This window comes from Saccopteryx bilineata, chromosome 5, assembly GCF_036850765.1.
Source record: "Saccopteryx bilineata isolate mSacBil1 chromosome 5, mSacBil1_pri_phased_curated, whole genome shotgun sequence".
NCBI lineage: Eukaryota > Metazoa > Chordata > Mammalia > Chiroptera > Emballonuridae > Saccopteryx > Saccopteryx bilineata.
Genome location: NC_089494.1, coordinates 167,243,791 through 167,263,045, shown reverse-complemented (window position 1 = coordinate 167,263,045; position 19,255 = coordinate 167,243,791). Strand labels below are relative to the sequence as shown.

The following is a 19,255-nucleotide window of genomic DNA, read 5'->3' as shown; positions in this document are numbered from 1 at the left end:
CAAAGATCACTGAAGAAGCCACACTGAGACTGGTAGGAAAAGTGGTACGCAGAGAGGGCTACCCAGCTCCAGGGAGCGAGCAGCAGCCTGAAGGGACTCATGTGGCAAGAAGGTAGTTTTCCACAGAGGGGCAGTCCTGGACCGAAGCCCCAGAGCCTAGAATAGGCGTACAGAGAGTATATAGCTGCAAAACAAGCCAGGATACTGTTTGCGAGAAAGAGACAGATTTCTCAGACCCAGGATTCCTCTTAAAGGGATTTCGCAGAAAACCTCTTTCACAACCACTCACCCAGGGCTCTGGGGGATGGGAAGAGCTGAGAATACCGGAGTAGCAGGAAGAGAGTGTAATCTAGGAGGCACAGGGAGAAACACTTTGAAGGACAGCTACCCTAACCCCTGGGTTGAGTCACTCCCCAAATCTAAAGTGAATATTTTTCTGGAACTAGCAATACCAGCAAAAGAAGCAGGTCAGCAGCCAAGCAGAAACTCCCCTGCTGCAGAATCACTTAGAAGCAGGGAGCCATCAGGGATACAGTATTGAGTGCTGAGGTCTGCAATTCATTGCCACACCTGCACTGCTGATTGCCCACCAGAGGGCAAGCAGCTGCCGGACACACAGGTGCATGGTCCTGTGGGCAGATGTGGAAGCCGGGGGCTCGTCACCATGGCAGTGTGGCAGTGGCCAGGGTGCGTGGGCACAATCCCACCTGTGGGGGTGGAAGCCAAGGCCTGCAGACAGGGCCAGCAAAAGCTGTCCGACCCGCGGCTGCTGCGCGCGGGGTGCTTAGTAGCGGTTCCGCCTACAGTCCTGCCTGTGGGGGCACTGGCCTGTGGGGGAACTGGCTGAAGCTTATGGATGGGCGCAAGAACACAGCCCCGCCTATAGGGCCAAGGCTTGCGGCCCTGGGGATGAGTGCAATTCTGCCCATGGGGGCCGAGGCAGAGGCTGGGGACAGCCAGGGATTGCAGCTCAGGTGCACGAGTGCAGTCCCACCCAGGGATGCAGTGCAGAGGCCGGGGCCGGCTAAGGCTTGCAGTCCGGGCAAGCGAACACAGTCATCTCTGGAGAGGCGAGGCGGAAGCCACAGCAACCACAGCAGTGGGCAGGCGCCGGCAATACCCGTGCCCAAACACCTGAGATAGCAGCAAAGGGGGTGTTGGGTCTGCAGACAGACTACACCTAGGAAACACAGAAGCCACACACATTAGTCTCCTGTGGCCACACCCTTCTTGTACAAAAACAAAATGGGAAGGTAGAGAAATGCATCCCAAATGAATCAACGAGAAATCCCCAGAAAAAGATCTGAATGAGATGGAAATAACCAAATTACTAGATGCAGAATTTAAAATAATGATTGTTAGGATGCTCAAATATCTTAGAGCAACAATGGATGGCCATAACAAGCACCTAAATAAAGTGATAGCAAGTATCAAAAAGGACATTGAAATAATAAAAAAGAACCAGTCAGAAATGACAAATACAGTATCAGAAATGAAGACCATACTAGAAGGAATTAAAGGAGGATGGATGAAGCTGAGGATCAAATCGGCGATTTAGAGGACAAGATAAACGAAAGCAAGGAAGTAGAGCAGCAAAAAGAAAAGAGGCTCAAAAAGTCTTAGGAAACTCTTAAGAGAGCTCTGTGACAACATGAAGAGAAACAACATCCTCATCATAGGGGTTACTAAAGGGGAAAAGAAAGATCAAGGGATAGAGAATCTGATTGAAGAAATCATAGCTAAAAATTTTCCTAATTTGATGCAGGAAAATGTCACACAAGTTCAAGAAGCAGAGTCCCATTAAGGACCCAAAGAGGCCTACTCCTAGATACATCATAATTAAAATACAAAAATATAAATACTAAAAGCTGTAAGAGAAAAGCAGTCAATTACCTACAGAGGAGCCCCCATAAGAATGACATCTGACTTCTCAACAAAAACATTAAAGGCCAGAAGGGAATGGCAAGAAATATTCAAAGTAATGCAAAACTAATACAACCAAGACTTCACTATTCAACAAGGCTATCATTTAAAATTGAAGGAGAAATAAAAACCTTCCCAGACCAAAAAAAAACAACTCAAGGAATTCGTTACAACCAAACAAATGCTACAAGAAATGTTAAGGGGCCTGCTGTAAACAGAACAAAGTGGAGGAAATCTAGTAACAAAGGATTGTAGACTTAAAGAATAAAATGGCAATAAACAACTACATATCAATAATAACATTAAACATAAATGTATTGGCCTGACCTGTGGTGGCGCAGTGGATAAAGCATCGACCTGGAAATGCTGAGGTCGCCGGTTTGAAACCCTGGGCTTGCCTGGTCAAGGCACATATGGGAGTTGATGCTTCCAGCTCCTCCCCCCTTCTCTCTCTCTGTCTCTCTCTCCTCTCTGTCTCCCTCTCTCTCTCTCCTCTCTAAAAAATGAATAAATAAAAAAAATAAAAAAAAATAAATGTATTAAATGCTCCAATCAAAAGACATAGGGTAGCTGTGTGGATAAGGAAACAGGACCCATACATATGCTGTTTATAAGAGACCCACCAAAAAAAAAAAAAAGACACCCACCTCAAAACTAAAGATACACATGGACTGGAAATAAAGGGATGGAAAAAAATATATCATGCAAGTGGAAATGGAAAAAAAAAAGCTGGGGTAGGAATACATATATCGGACAAAATAGACTTTAAAACAAAGGCTATAGTAAGGGATAAAGAAGATCACTACATAATGATAAAGAGAACAATCCAACAGGAAGATATAACCATTATAAATATCTATGCACCTAATATAGGAGCACCTAAATATATAAAGCAGATTTTGATGGAAATTAAGGGCGAGATCAACAGCAATATTATAATAGTAGAGAATTTTTATATCCCACTAACATCACTGGATAGATCCTCAAGAAAGAAAATTAACAAAGAAACAGCAGACTTAAAGGACACACTGGATCAACTGGATTTATCAATAATAGAGATCGTTAATACCTTTCACCCTAAAGCAGCAGAATATACATTCTTTTCAAGGGCTCATGGTGCATTCTCTAGGATAGACCACATGTTAGGACACAAAATGAGTCTCAGTAAATTTAAGAAGATTGAAATCTTAAAGATTTCAATTTAAGAAGATTGAATATCAAGCATCTTCTCGGATCAGAATGGCATGAAACTAGAAATCAACTACAATAGAAAAACTGAAAAACACTCAAACACTTGGAAATTAAACAGTATGTTATTAAATAACGAATGGGTTAACAATGAGATCATGGAAGAAATAAAAAATTTCCTTGAAACAAATGAACATACAACAACTTGAAATTTATGGAACACAGCAAAAGCAGTCCCGAGAGGGAAGTTCATAGCACTACAGGCATACCTTAAGAAGCTAGAAAAAGGCCCTGACTGGTTGGCTCAGAGGTAGAGCGTCGGCCTGGCATGCGGGGGACCCGGGTTCGATTCCTGGCCAGGGCACATAGGAGAAGCGCCCATTTGCTTCTCCACCCCCCCCTTGAAAGATCTCCCCTCCCGCAGCCAAGGCTCCATTGGAGCAAAGATGGCCCGAGCGCTGGGGATGGCTCCTTGGCCTCTGCCCCAGGCGCTAGAGTGGCTCTCGTCACGGCAGAGCGATGCCCCGGAGGGGCAGAGCATCGCTCCCTAGTGGGCAGAGCGTCACCCCTGGTGGGCGTGCCGGGTGGATCCCGGTCGGGCGCATGCGGGAGTCTGTCTGACTGTCTCTCCCCGTTTCCAGCTTCAGAAAAAAATACAAAAAAAACAAAAAAGAAGCTAGAAAAATAAACAATTTAACCCTGCATCTAAAACAACTAGAAAAAGAACAAGTAAAACCCAGAGGAAATAGAATGAAGGAAATAATAAAAATCAGAGCAGAAATAAATGGCATAGAGGCTAAAAAAAAATACAGAGGATCAATGAAACCAAGAGCTGGTTCTTTGAAAGGGTAAACAAGATAGATGAACCTTTAACCAGACTTATCAAGAAAAAAAGAGAGAGGACTCAAAATTAGAAATGAGAGAGGAGAAGTAACAACTGACACAGCAAAAATACAAAGGATTGCAAGAAAATACTATGTGAGGAAGTGTATGCCATAAAATTAAACTAGGCAAAATGGACAAATTCCTCAAAACATATAATCTTTCAAAAACCAATATAGAAGAATCAGAAAACCTAAACAGACTGACTTCATCAAATGAGATTGACATTTATCAAAAAACTCCCAACAGTGGCCTGACCTGTGGTGGCGCAATGGAATAAGCATTGACCTGGAACACTGAGGTCACCGGTTTGAAACCCTGGGCTTGCCTGGTCAAGGCACATATGGGAGTTGATGCTACCTGCTCTTTTCCCTCATCCCTAAAATGAATAAATAAAAATTAACAAAAAACTCCCAACAAACAAAAGTTCTGGACAAGATGGCTTCACAAGTGAATTCTACCAAATATTCAAAGAAGAACTAACTCCTATCCGTCTCAAGCTATTTCAAAAAATTCAAGAGCAGGGAAGACTTCCAAGCTCCTTTTATGAGGCAAGCATAATACTTATTCCAAAACCAGGCATAGACACTACAAAGAAAGAAAACTATAGACCAATATCCCTGATGAACTTAGATGCTAAAATTTTCAATAAAATATTAGCAAACTGGATCCAGCAATACATGAAAAAAATCATACATTATGATCAGGTGGGATTTATTCTGGGCAGAGAAGGCTGGTACAATATTCGCAAATCAATTAATTTGATTCAACACGTAAAAGGAAGGATAAAAATTACATGATAATATCAATAGATGCAGAAAAAGCATTTGATAAAATCCAGCACTTATTTATGATCAAAACTGTCAGCAAAGTGGGGATACAGGAAACATACCTCAATATAATAAAGTTAACATAATAAAGGCCATCTATGACAAACCCAAAGCCAACATTATAATCAATGGGCAAAAATTAAAAGCAATCCCCTTAAGATCAGGAACAAGGCAAGGGTGCCTCCTTTCACCACTCTTATTCAACATAGTTCTGGAAGTCCTAGCTATCAGACAAGAAGAAGAAATAAAAGGCATCCAAATTGGAAAAAAAAAATAAAACTATCATTATTTGCTGATGATATGATACTGTACATAGAAAACCCTACAATCTCAGTCAAAAAACTACTAGACCTGATAAATGAATTCAGCAAGGTAGCAGGATAAAAAATCAATATTCAGAAATCAGTGGCATTTTTATACACCAACCATGAACTGTCTGAAAGATAAATTAAGAAAACAATCATCTTCACTATTGCAAAAAAAAAAAAAAAAAAGTGCCTTGGAGTAAATTTAGCCAAAGAGGTTAACGACTTGCACTTGGAAAATTGTAATACATTGATAAAAGGAATCAAGGAAGATACAAACAAGCGGGAGCAATATACCATGTTTCATGGATAGGAAGAATAAACATCATTAAAATGTCTGTATTACCCAAAGCAATCTATAAATTCAATGAAATTCCTATTAAAATACCAATGGCATACTTCAAAGATATAGAACAAATATTCCAAAAATTTATATATCATAGAACCAAAGAAGAACATGAATAGCCTCAGCAATCTTTAAAAAGAAGAATAAAATGGGTGGTATCACAATTCCTAATATCAAGTTATATTACAAGGCCATTGTACTCAAAATAGCTTGGCACTGGCATAAGAACAGGCATACAGATCAATGAAACACAACAGAGAACCCAGAAATAAATACAGTGGAGTAAAAGACAGTCTCTTTAACAAATGATGTTGGGAAAATTGGACAAGTACTTGCAAAATAATGAAACTGGATCACCAACTTATACCATTCACAAAAATAAACTCAAAATGGATAAAAGACTTAAATATAAGTTGTGAAACCATGAATGTCTTAGAAGAAAACATAGGCAGTAAACTCTCCGATATCTCTTAGCAAAATTTTTGCTGATTTATCTCCACAGACAAGTGAGATAAAAGACAGCATGAACAAATGGGACTATGTGAAACTAAAAAGGTTTTGCATAGCAAAAGACACCATTAACAAAATAAAAAAAAATCCACACAATGAGAGAATATATTTGCCAATATGACTGATAAGGGGATAATAACCAAAATTTATAAAGAACTTATAAAAGTCAACATCAGGAAGGTAAACAATCCAGTCAATAAATGGGTTAGAAACAAATAGACACTTCTCCAAAGAGGACATGCAAATGGCCAATAGGCATATGAAAAAATGTTTAACATCACTTACCATTAGAGAAATGCAAATTAAAACCACAATGAGATACCACCTCACACCTGTCAGAATGGCGCTTATTAACAAAACAACGCAGAATAAGTGCTGGAGACGGTGCAGAGAAAAGGGAACCCTCCTGCACTGCTGGTGGGAATGCAGACTCCTGCAGCCTCTGTGGAAAACAGTATGGAGATTCCTCAAAAAATTGAAAATGGCCCTGGCCGGTTGGCTCAGCGGTAGAGCGTCGGCCTAGCGTGCGGAGGACCCGGGTTCGATTCCCGGCTAGGGCACACGGGAGAAGCGCCCATTTGCTTCTCCACCCCTCCGCCGCGCTTTCCTCTCTGTCTCTCTCGTCCCCTCCCGCAGCCAGGGCTCCATTGGAGCGGGGATGGCCCGGGCGCTGGGGATGGCTCTGTGGCCTCTGCCCCAGGCGCTAGAGTGGCTCTGGTCGCAACATGGCGACGCCCAGGATGGGCAGAGCATCGCCCCCTGGTGGGCAGAGCTTCGCCCCTGGTGGGCGTGCCGGGTGGATCCCGGTCGGGCGCATGTGGGAGTCTGTCTGAATGTCTCTCCCTGTTTCCAGCTTCAGAAAAATGAAAAGAAAAAAAAAAAAAAAATTGAAAATGGAACTGCCCTTTGACCCAGCTCTACCACTTTTAGGAATATATCCTATGAATACCAAATCACCGATTCAAAAGAAGAAATGCACCCCCATGTTTATGGCAGCATTGTTTACAATAGCCAGGATCTGGAAACAGCCTAAGTGTCAATCAGTGAATAAGTGGACTAAATAGCTGTGGTATATATATACAATGGAATACTATGGGGCTATGAGGAGGAACGAAATCTTTTTGTGACACCAGGGATGGGCCTGGAAATGATCATGCTTAGTGAAATAAGCCAGGCAGAGAAAGAAAAATATCATATGACCTCATTCATTTGAGTAATCCAATGAACAATGTGAACTGAGGAACAGAACAGAGGCAGAGGCAGTATCAAAGGGTCCAGAGGGAAACAGTCAGAGGGAAAGTGGAAGAGAAGATGGGATCAGAGAAGGGAAAGAGATTGGTGAAGTTATATATACACAACACAGCATTATAGAGAACAGGACAGCAAATCCTGAAGGGAAGGGGGGAGGACATTGGGAGGAGGGGGCACAGGGGGACCGAGGGGAATATGGGGGTGGGGGAGATATATTCGGTGGGACACTTGAATCTATGTAAATACAGTAAATTAAAATCATAAATAAATAAATAAATCCCCCAACATTGCTGAATAAGATGAAGTCGGAGAATTGACCACTTAGTTTTGGGTCATAAGTGACCTTGGTAATAGCATATTCATTAAATGGTGAAATATTGTTGAAAAACTGAAGTAATTTTAATTTTTTTTAAAAAAGGGAAGATAATTTAAAATAGCAAGTTTTTGTGCAATTCTTTCAAGGAATTTATAAATGAAAGCAGAAATATGGGGTGATGGTAAAATATTCAAAATATATTATCTATATCATTTGTTACCAGATCAGTGGTATCACATTTATATTGTACAACCTTCACCACTGTCTATATTTATAATTCTCTCATTTCGCAAAACTGAAGTTCTCTACCTTTGAACAGTCATTCCTCATTCTCCCCTAAGCTCCTGGCAACTACTATTCTGCTTTTTCTCACTGTGATTCTGATTACTGTAAGTACTTTTTTAAAGTGTAGTCTTATAGTATTTGTCCTTTTTCACATGGCATAATGTTCATAAGGTTTATCCATGCTATAGCATATGCTGAAAAATACTTCTGTGTATATGCCACATCTGCTTCTTCATTCACATGTCAGTGTTCACTGTGAACAATATGCTATAAATATACAAATATCTCTTTGAGACCCTGCCTTTAAATCTGTTGGGTGGGATTCTGGATCAGATAGTAATTCTATCTTTAACCTTTTTTTTTTTTTTTTTTTTGTATTTTCTGAAGTTGGAAACGGGGAGGCAGTCAGACAGACTCCCGCATGCTCCCACCGGGATCCCCCCCCCCCCGACATGCCCACCAGGGGGCGATGCTCTGCCCCTCTGGGGCGTCACTGTGTTGCAACCAGAGCCATTGTAGCACCTGAGGCAAAGGCCACGGAGCCATCTTCAGCGCCCGGGCCAACTTTGCTCCAATGGAGCCTTGGCTGCAGGAGGGGAAGAGAGAGACAGAGAGGAAGGAGAGGGGGAGGGGTGGAGAAGCAGATGGGCGCTTCTCCTGTGTGCCCTGGCCGGGAATCAAACCCGGGACTCCTGCACACCAGGCCGACGCTCTACCACTGAGCCAACTGAGTAATTGGCATTACTCTATCTTTAACTTTTTAAGGAACCTTCTTACTGTTTGCACAGGAGATGTGCCATTTCATGTTCCCAGCATTTGTTTAACTTTGTGTGGCCATCCAAATGGGTAGAAGTTGGTATCTCATTTTGATTTGCATTCCCCTGATGATTGGTTCTGTTGAACATCTTTTCATGTACTTACTGGCATTCTGTATTTTTTTTAATAAATGACTGTTAAAGTCCCTTGTCCCACTCCTTTTTTAAAATTAATTTTAGAGAAACAGGAGAGAGAGAAGGATCAATTTGTCCCACTTATTTATACATTCATTGGTTGATTCTTGTATGTGCCCTGACCAGGGATCAGACCTGCAAGTGTAGGGATGATGCTCTGACTGAGCTACCCAGCCATGGCCCCTTGCCCATTTCTGAATTTAAGTTTTTTGTTGTAGTTGAGGTTTAAGAGTTCTCCACATATTCTAGATCTCTTATCAGATACATGATTTGCAAATGTTTTCTCCCATTCTGTGGATCAATTTCATATAGTCTGATTTTGTCTCTGTTTTCTTTTTTGTTGCTATGTTTTTGGTGTCATGTCCAAGATCTGGAGTTGTGAAGCTTCTGTTTTCTCCTAAGAGGTGTTTTGTTTTGTTTTTGTTTTTGTGACAGAGACAGAGAGAGAGGGAAAGATAAGGACAGACAGAAAGGGAGAGAGATGAGAAGCATCAGTTCTTCATTGCAGCTCCTTAGTCTTCTTAGTTGTTCATTGATTACTTTCTCATATGTGCCTTGTCCAGGGGGCTCCAGCAGACCAAAGTGATCCCTTGCTCAAGCCAGTGACCTTGGGTCCAAGCTGGTGAGCTTTGCTCAAACCAGATGAGCCCGCGTTCAAGCTGGCATCCTTGGGGTCTCGAACCTGGGTCCTCCACATCCCAGTCCGATGCTCTGTCCACTGCACCACCACCTGGTCAGGCTCTTCTAAAGTTTTATTGTCTTAGAGCTTACATTTACATCCTTGATTCATTTTGAGTTGTTTTTTTTTTTTTAGATAAAGATTCAGTTAAAAGACTTATTTCATTATATGGTCTTGGCACCCTTGTCAAAATAGCATTTGACCAGAAATTTAACAGTCTATTTCTGGGCTCTCTATATTCTGTTCCACTGTGTCTGTGTCTGTCTTTATGCCAGTACCACATGGTGTGATTAATGTAACTTTGTAATAAGTATTAAAATCAGGAAGTGGCAGCCCTCCAGATTTGTTCTTTTTTTTTCATGGTTATTTTGGCTATTCAAGGTCCATTGAGATTCCACATGAAAATAGGATGGTGTTTTCTGTTTCTACTAAAAATGTTGTGATTTGTATAGGAATTGGTATTGAATATATAGAGCACTGTCAGTAGTATTTGACATTTTAAGAATTTAAGTTTTAATTTGTGAACATGGAATGTGTTTCTGTTTATGTCTTTTTTAATTTCTTTCCGCAATATTTTTTAGTTTCATTGTACAAGTCTTTTACCTCCTTGGTTAATTTCTAAGCATTTTATTCTTATTTTGAACTATTTTAAATAGAATTGTTTTCATAATTTTTCTATGAAATTGTTTATTCATGTATAGAAATGCAGTTGATTTAGAGAGTTGACTTGGCATTTTGCTACTTTGTTGAATTCATTTATTAGCTCTACCAGCTTTGTTCTGGAATCTTTATGGTTTTCTACATCCTAGACTATATCCTTTGCAGGCACAGATAACTTCACATTTTCCTTTTCCATTTGGATGGCTTTTGTTTCTTATTTGCCAAATTTCTCTGGCTAGAATGTTCAATACTCTATTGAATAAAAGTGAAAAGTGAGCATCCTGGTCTTTCTGATTTAGAGGGAAAACTTTGTCTTTCATCACTGAGTATGATGTTTACAGTAGGGTTTCATATGTGGATTTTATTGTGAGGAAGTAATTTCCTTCTCTTCCTGTTCTGTTGAGTGTTTTTATTAAGAAAAGTGTTGAATTTTGTCAGATGCTTTTTCTTTTGATTAGCTATTGAGATGATTATGTGCTGTTTCCTTCATTATGTTGATATGGTATATTATATTATATTGATTTTCATTGGAACTATCTGTGTATTACAGGACTATATCCCACATGCTCATGGTGTATCTTTTTAGTATTCTTTTTTTTGTAATGTTTATTTTATTGATTTTATAGAGAGAGGAAAGGAGAGAGACAGAGACGACAGGAACATTGATCTGTTCCTGTGTGTGCCTTGACCAGGGATCGAACTGACAACCTCTGTGCTTCAGCATGAGGCTCTAGCCAACCGAGCTGTCTGGTCAGAGCTCTTCTTTTTAGTATTTACTGAAATTCATTGTTGAGAAATTTATCCCAATGTCTTTAAGTCATCTAGAAAACAAAATGTACAATTACAAGCCATTGTGACAATAGTACTAACCTTTTATACTTGTCCAGGACAACCCTCACTGGGATCTTTGGAAATCTCTCAGCTTTAATCTGGAAATTTTAAATTTTCTCTCTTACTTTTGAAGGATAGTTTTGCTAAATATAGGATTCTCTGTTTACAGGTTTTTCTTTTACACTTTGACTATATCCATCCTCTATCTTCTGGCCTCCAAAGTTTCTGATGAGAAATCTGATCATATATTGATGATTCTTTGTATATGACAGTTTGCTTCTCTTTTGCTGCTTTCACGGTTTTCTTTTAATTTTGGCTTTTGAAAGTTTGGTTATAATGTGTTGTTGATGTGGGTCTCTTGGAGTTCTTTAGCTTCTTGAATGTTTATATTCTTATCTTTCATCAGACTGGGAAGTTCTCAGCTATTATTTCTTCAAATATTTCCCTGCCTTTTTTTCTCCTCTTGGAATCCAAAAATGTGTGTCTTGGTGTCTTGAGTCAAGCTCCACAAATCCCATAGGCTCTGTTCACTTTTCTTCAGTCTTTTCTCTCTTTATTTTGTGACAGAGACAGAGAGAGGGACTGTTAAGGACAGACAGACAGGAAGGGAGAGAGATGAGAAGCATCAATTCTTTGTTGCGGCTCCTTAGTTGTTCATTGATTGCTTTCTCATATGTGCTTTGACAGAGGGGAGGGGGCTACAGCAGACCGAGTGACCCCTTGCTCAAGCCAGTGACCTTGGGTTCAAGCTGATGAGCCTTGCTCAAACCAGATGAGCCCACAGTCAAGCCAGCAACCTTGGGGTTTTGAACCTGGTTCCTCCATATCCTGTTCCAGCGCTCTATTCATTGTGCCACTGCCTGGTCAGGCTCTTTCTCTTGTTAATTTCCCTTGTCTTGTCTTGTGCCTGCTCAGATCTGCTTTTGAATACCTCTACTAAATTTTTCTCTTCAGTTAATGGACTTTTCAGCTCCAGATTTTTGGTTTCTTTTATTCAACATTTCCATTTTGTTCACACTATTTTCTTGACTTTGTCCATATCTTCCTTTAGTTTTTTAAGCCTCTTTCATAGTTGTTTTAAAGTCTTCATAGCTGTTCATTAAGGCCTTTTTAGGGACAGTTTCTGTTGTTTTTTTCAACTCAGTGATCCTATGTTTCTGTTTCTTTGTATGCCTTATAATAATTTATTATTATTATTGAACCCTGGACATGCAAAATAATATGGTAACTCTGAAACTTTTTATCCAGACCTCTTCAGGGTTTGTTGGCTGTGTGAAAACTCAGCCTGAGGTGTAAACTAAATGTTTTCTAGGCCTTTTCTGAGCCTTTCCTAGGGCCTGCATGTTAACTAATATTCCCTGTATATGCAGTTGGTTTTCAATTGCCTAATCTTTAATTTCTGGCTCCCAAAAGGGGAAATTAAATGCAATGGCCCTTTAACTTTCCTGGAAGTCACTTCAACTGGAGAAGCCGAGGCTTATGACAATGAGAGAAACATCATCGGCCACCCCCACCCCCACGCCGTCTGTCTTCTGTGATCAGAAGCAGCAGTCAGCACAGCTCTCCAGTATTTGGGGTACAGGGTCCTTATTGTCCACCCTGGTTCCCACAGGCTGCTCCAGGAACATGTGCACAGCTGCCTGCGTGGTGGTGGGTAGCTGCTACTCTGCTAAGGGCTAAAATTGACCAAAATTAACCACAACTTATAGTCCGAGTCTTCACCTGCAAGTTGTAAGCCTTCAGTAGATTCCAGAGTTCCAGGATAGTTACTTCAGACAGGTTCTGCCAGTGCAATTGTCCAAATGGGGAAACAGATTTCTATTCTATTGTATTTCCAGAATCCTTTCAGACCTTTTTAAGGAAATAGAAATGTTTATGTTTGTGTGCTGATGGGAACGAGCCGACCCAGTAGAGATAAAACGAGTTGCTGTACGAGGTAGGTTTGAATTTGCTGATAACTGACTACACATGCCACAGCCCCAGTCATCCCATCGTTTCCTGCTCTATACATAAAACGTCTTCTGTTGTTCTTGGTGAAGACGTTAATTTAAGGTTGAGCCAGAAAGATTATTAAAATCACAATTTTAACCAGTTTCTATGCATTCAGTCTCAAGTTTAAACACGGTCCTGATTTCTCGTGTAGTGCTACAACTGTGAGGAGGAGGCCATGTACCACTGCTGCTGGAACACGTCCTACTGCTCCATCAAGTGCCAGCAGGAGCACTGGCACGCCGAGCACAAGCGCACCTGTCGCCGGAAAAGATGAAGACGGTTCTGGCTGGAGAGTCACTGACGATCGCTCTTCTCAGATACAACGGTTTTTGTTTCTAAGAAGCCAAAATTGTTTAGAATTTGCTTCCCATTTTGCACCAGCCTTTAAACACTTTTCGTGAAGAGATTTTGCACAGTAGTTTAAATCTTTTGTTAATGTCCCTCTGGAGTTTTTCGGGGGTAAAAGTAACATCAGTCAAGGGTATTATTTTAAATAAAATTTAATTGAGAATTTGTTGCATTTACAGCAAATTTTAAAACATTTTTAGGTTTTACAGAGATTTTAACCTTTAAACAACAGATCTTTAAAAAACAACAGGTAAATACAAGCGAGTTTAACAAACATGTAAAATAGATCTGAATGTAAGAACTACAGAACTGTTTCAGAAATAAAACATACTACCTTGATGTGAAATTTATTTCTTAACCTTGTTGAGCTGGTTTTGTTCAGCTTAATTTACTGTTTAAAGGCATTATCTATGGGTCATGCCAGTGGGTATATGATTGAATTTAGGGAACAGGGTTGACGCAGCAGGTGCTCGTCCTGCATATTTTTTCTTAAATATTTCCCAATTGTGTTTTTCATTATTTCTTTTCAATATATAACTTTTATAACAAATTATTAGCTTTGATCTTGTAGTTTAAAATTGCAGGGAACTGGGGTAAACTTTTACTGAGCTGGATCTTAGAGAAAATGAATATTTAAATTTTAAAGTTTGCACATTTCATTTTTTGTCCTAACATGAGTGCTTGTAACAAGATAAAAAACAAAAATAAGCCAAAAACTACCTTAATCCATACATGAAATTATAGATGAGGCATACAAATTTATTTAATGCTTCCCTTTCCTCCCCAGATATTGATTGCCTATTACCTGGAGGCACCTCGTATATTGTAAGTTAATGCTGAAAGGAAAGAAAGCACTTAAGTTTCACAGAAGCCGTTATGTTTGTGGTAATGGGTCATTGCCGACTAACGAGCCCCATCACTGTACACAGAATGAAGAAAATGCATGTTAATTTTCTTGTATTAAAGATGCCGTGGTTTGTAAAAAGTCTGTATTTTGCGGAATGTCTGGATGAAGAAGCATTACCAATAGGAATGGATCGATAGTTGAATTATGATTTTTTATACATAGATATATAAAATACAGCCAGAAAAACTTAAATTACTTTTTTTTAAGAAAAAGCTCACAATTTATGTTTTTTTCAAAGATTGATCTTAGACCAAGTCAAATTCCCATTTATCATTTAGTTACTTTTTAAGGTTAGAGAAATTATTTGTAAATATTTATTTAGACCTTTGAATATTTATTAAAGCAATTACACACAATGGAAGTGAAAGAATCAGGAGAAAAACCTTTTAAAAAGTTTTCTCTAGGTTTGTCAGGGTCACTCTAAAGATGAAAATGTAACTAAGTCTCCTGTGAAATAATCCACCCAGTCCCGATGCTGCTGCAGATGGTGGCAACACAAGTTCATCGACAAGCTGCTGCCCAGCGGTGCCTAACGGCCTGTAAGAACTGCCCTGTAGCCCCGGTCCGTCACCCTGCCTGGACTTTGCAGTGACTTCGCATCTCAGTCCCTCCATGTTGCTCCGTGATTAGTCAGTGTTGCCACAGTGCCGTGGTCTGGTTGAAACATTATAACCAAGAATACTTATCTTCTCTTGATCTTATAACCAAGAACACTTATCTTCTCTTGATCGTTTTTCAAGTTTTAAAACTTCGATCCACCCCTATGAGCGCAAGTTATTGTGGAAATACTTTCGGTGTAAAACCATTCCAGAGTGTGTACTACTTACTGATAGCTGCATGAACGTAAGATTCGTGTTTGGCTTTTTCGTCTCCGTTGACACGGTTGCACATTTCCAAGTTACTACAGCGTGAAACTGTGTGTAAAAAAAAAAAAAAATTAAAAAAAAAGAGATTGTGGCCTGGTTTTATAAAAGTTTTAGGTAAAATTACAATTGATTGTTTTAGGAATCATTAAAATTTTTCTGCAAATCATAAAGCTATATCAAGATGTTGAGCTTAGCCACTATGCACATTGTAATTATTCATTGTGGCTGTCCAGTTCTATGATGCATTCTGGCATTTTGTAAGCTGCTCTGACTAGCAATATATAGATTCACTTAATGTGTTAACATTGGTTAATAAATGTATTTAAAAAAATGTGGCTTTAATACATTATTGATTTAGTTCCACTATACTAAACCAAACACAGCTATATCACATGGTGATCATACACAGTGGGTTATCCACTGGACATTTAACTTGATATAAAAACTCTGAAAAATCATTCACTTAAACATTTAAGTTAAACTTTTTTCAGCTTTCAAAAAGACTCAAAATACGTTTAGTCGTTCTCAAAAATTTCAGGTTGACTACAAAGCCTGTTTTCTTAACCCTCACACTAGGCTAAACATCCAGATAGAAAATTGTTCCATACACACTTGAAATTTGTCAGTATCCTATTTCAATACATCTAGAATCGACTCCATCTCTCTCCCTGTGTCACTCCACTTAGACCAGTTTACATGAACCAACCTCAATCTCAATTCAGGCCAGTGTCAACCTCCTGATGATTCAAGCAGGGACCTGGCCCTCTTTAGCCTTCAGTATCAAATTCAGTGGTTCCCCAACTTCTGACATCAGAATCTCAGAAGAGCTTGTTAAAAACATTGCTGGCCCAACCTCCAACATTTGTATTACTAACAGGTTCCCAGTGTTGCTAAAGGGACCATCCTTTCACAACCATTGCTTTACTCATGAGAAAAACAATGGGCCATTTCGTGAAAAATCTACATGCATGTACATGCAAAAAATACACTGTATGGCTGGCTCTGGTAGAGTGTCAGCCTGGTGTGTGGAAGTCCCGGGTTTGGTTCTCGGCCAGGGCACCCAGGAGAAGTGTCCATCTGCTTCTGCCCTGTCTCCCTCCTGCATTCATGATTTGATTGGTTCAAGTTCATTGGCCTTGGGCACTGTGGATAGCTCCATGCTGCCCCAATCTTGTGCTAAAAACAGCTTGGTTGTGAGCATGGCTCCAGATGGCAAGAGGACTGACCCCAGATGGGGTTGCGAGGTGGATCCTGGTTGGAGTGCATGCAGTCTATCTCCCCTCCTTTCACTTGGAACAGAAGAAAAAAATATATGCTGTATGAAATTTAGTATCTTACAGACTCCTAGGGCTCATCTATAGACTACCCCCACACACACCCCAGAACAACTCGGCCTTCAGGTTAATGCCCAATCCAATGGAATTGGAGAAGGAAAAATATGGGTAGGGAGGCAGATGAGACCGTTAACTGTGCTCTAGGTCAGTCTCAGATTTGTGCACACCAATCACCTGTGGGTCTAGCAAAAGTGCAGATTCTGGCTTAGGCTTCGGGTCAACGGCACTGGTGATTCTGCTACTTCTCATAAGCCTCCAGTGACAGTGATTCTGCTGGCCAAGGATCACAGCCGAGCGGCAAGCTGTAAAGGGATGTACATTCACAAAACGGGAACACTGCAAAACCGAGCTACAAACTGCATAAAGCAGTGTTGGCAAATGAAAATCTGTAATATGGGGTACCTGTGTAATTCTAAAAAAAAAAAAAAAGAGGGTGGAATTAATTTTAATATAGCCAAAACATTGCAATATTTAACAATGATTAAAATATTTTACATTCTTGTTTTGCGCTGAGTCTTCAAAATCCAGTGTGTGTTTTATGCCTTTAGCACGCCTATTTGTACTAGCCATCTTTCATTCTTATGTGGCTGATGACCACCCTGTATTGGACAGTGCAACCTGAAAACAAGCTTTGTCTTACCAAGTGTGTGTCCACATCAGCACCTTACTTGTAGTCGATATTCAATCAGCAAATGTGTATAATTAGAAGGCCTCTTTGATACTGAGGAGCTGATAACAAAACAGTTTTTGTCAGAATGTGAGCTCTGAGGATAGGCTTATGCATGGTGTGTCAGAGTCTGAGATTTGAGAGGTTAGCAAATGTCCAGTCAAGTTCTAAGCTGATATTTTGATTAGGCAGCCCTGGGAAGGTATCCAAAGATTTCCAAGGCACTTGAAAACCTTTATCTGGTCTAACTTAACCTCATATTGGAGAGAAAGCTGAGATCCAGAGCTGCTCAGAACCAGTATCCATGTTTTAACATCTCTTCTACAGCCACTTGAAGACTAGATGGCTTAGTAATCTTGCAAAGATAAATAATTCCTACTGTCTAGGAACAAGGCCGAGTATAACGGAAGGTGTGCAATGCTAAGGAGATTCAGAAGATAATGTAGACATTATTCATTTAACAAATAGTTGAGCTACGGCATCTATGATGCTTAATATATGATAAGCAAAATAGACTTACTCCCTGTCCCTATATAGCTCACATTCTAGTGAGGGTATTAATAAAATAAAAATCTACTTATAAGTCAGAGTTAGGTGCAAGCAAGAAGAAATACAGGAGTATAGGATACAGAGAAAGGAAAGCAATTAGGAGGGGAAAGAATTAGGGAAGGCTTAAAAAATTACATGTAAACTGAATCTTGAAAGGTGAGCAGGAGAGAGCTGGAGAATGGCACGTGAGGACCCAATATTGATTTGAGATTACTCATTTTTTTCTATATTTGAACTACAAACATTACTTGTAAGATTGGGGGGGAGGAAATAAGTTTTCTCTACAGATACTGACAGGGCTAAGTGTTATAGGAAAGTAACTTCTCCCTAAGTAATAGAGAGATTTGACAAGGTTAAGTAAGCCAGCAGACAGGAAGCAGGAATGAGGGTGATGCCATCGGGTAACAGGCATGTGACTACAGAAGGCACATGGTAAAGTAGTGAAGGTTAGAGAAGACGACTTGAGAAGCTTGTTAGTGAACGGGAGAAGAATGGACCAAGGAAAGTTTAGGACAAGAAAACCATAAAAGTGACATCTGCATCATGGCAGCGAAAGATGTTCCTCTTTGTCCTCTTTTTTTAAACAAGACATTAGGCATCTAGCCACAAACAAAATCACCTTGTTTGTTGCTGTAGGACCCAGCACCACACACCATGGGACCCACGAGGAGTCTATGTATCTGGCGATAGGCAGACACCTCATCTCGGCGGTGGAACCAGTGCAGCAGTGAGCCTGCCCCATCCTCCTCGCCAGCCAGGAAAACCTGGGAGAGTGCTGACCTGGGCAAGATACCCACAGAAGTCAGAGAAAACAGAAATCCGGCCTTCTCTGGTGGAGAGTCCAGCGTGCCACTCACTGGAGGGAAAAAGACTGGACACAGCAGACATGGTTTGAAGAAATTTACAAGTCCCCCTTTCCTGCAAGGAAAGACCATTTGGGGCTGATCATCTCAAAAAGGCTGAAAGTAATTGTTCTACATGAAATGAAGAGCTAATCAGTGACATAAAAGTATATGAAAATACACAACACTAATAAAGGCAGATATACATTCAGACTTAGAAAACTCTAATTCTGGAATAGAATGGTGTAAGGCTCGTGGCTGTGGCCGTGGCTGTGGCCAGGCAGGTTCACATTGGATTCAGGCAGATGGTAAAGAAACTGCGAAGCCGGAAAACAGCCATTCCATTTATTAGAATCTCGCAACAGCAGATGAGCAAGCAGGCAGAGAAAAACGCTTCTCTCTCAGGGCTGACAAGCAAATAGGCTGGGGGGGTGGGGGGAAGCCCCTTCTGGCAAACCATAGCAAAAAATGGCCCCTCCCAATGGCAGCAGGTAATCTACAATCTGCCACCCTGAGGGCAAGCACCTGCAGCCTTACATAGACATGCACATGTGGTGTTGCCCTGAGCTCAAGCACCAATCAGGCAAAGTGCAAGTGAGCAAGCCTAACACACTTGTCTGCCCAACATTCCACCCCTTCAGGGTTACTCACTTCACAATCTACACAACAGGTATCTTCCGCAAAGGTCCCTGTGTGAGGAGTGAGGTATATTATGTAAGTAAACAGACTACAGCAACAGCACAAGTTATACAATTATAATAATTACAAAAGTGTCCCTCACAATGTCTCCGTGA

At 40.4% G+C, this 19,255-nt stretch overlaps 1 protein-coding gene across 11 annotated transcripts in view; it reads left to right on the top strand.

Moving 5' to 3' along the window:
• ZMYND11 (zinc finger MYND-type containing 11) overlaps nt 1-15,117 on the top strand; it is a 173,058-nt gene extending 157,941 nt beyond the window's left edge. For all 11 annotated transcript variants that reach the window (XM_066279220.1, XM_066279227.1, XM_066279219.1 and 8 more), the window contains one exon: nt 13,100-15,117. In XM_066279220.1, the coding sequence (XP_066135317.1) occupies nt 13,100-13,222 (123 nt within the window). In that variant the 3' untranslated portion in view covers nt 13,223-15,117. The remainder of the gene's footprint in view (nt 1-13,099) is intronic.
• Nucleotides 15,118-19,255: the final 4,138 nt, after the last annotated feature.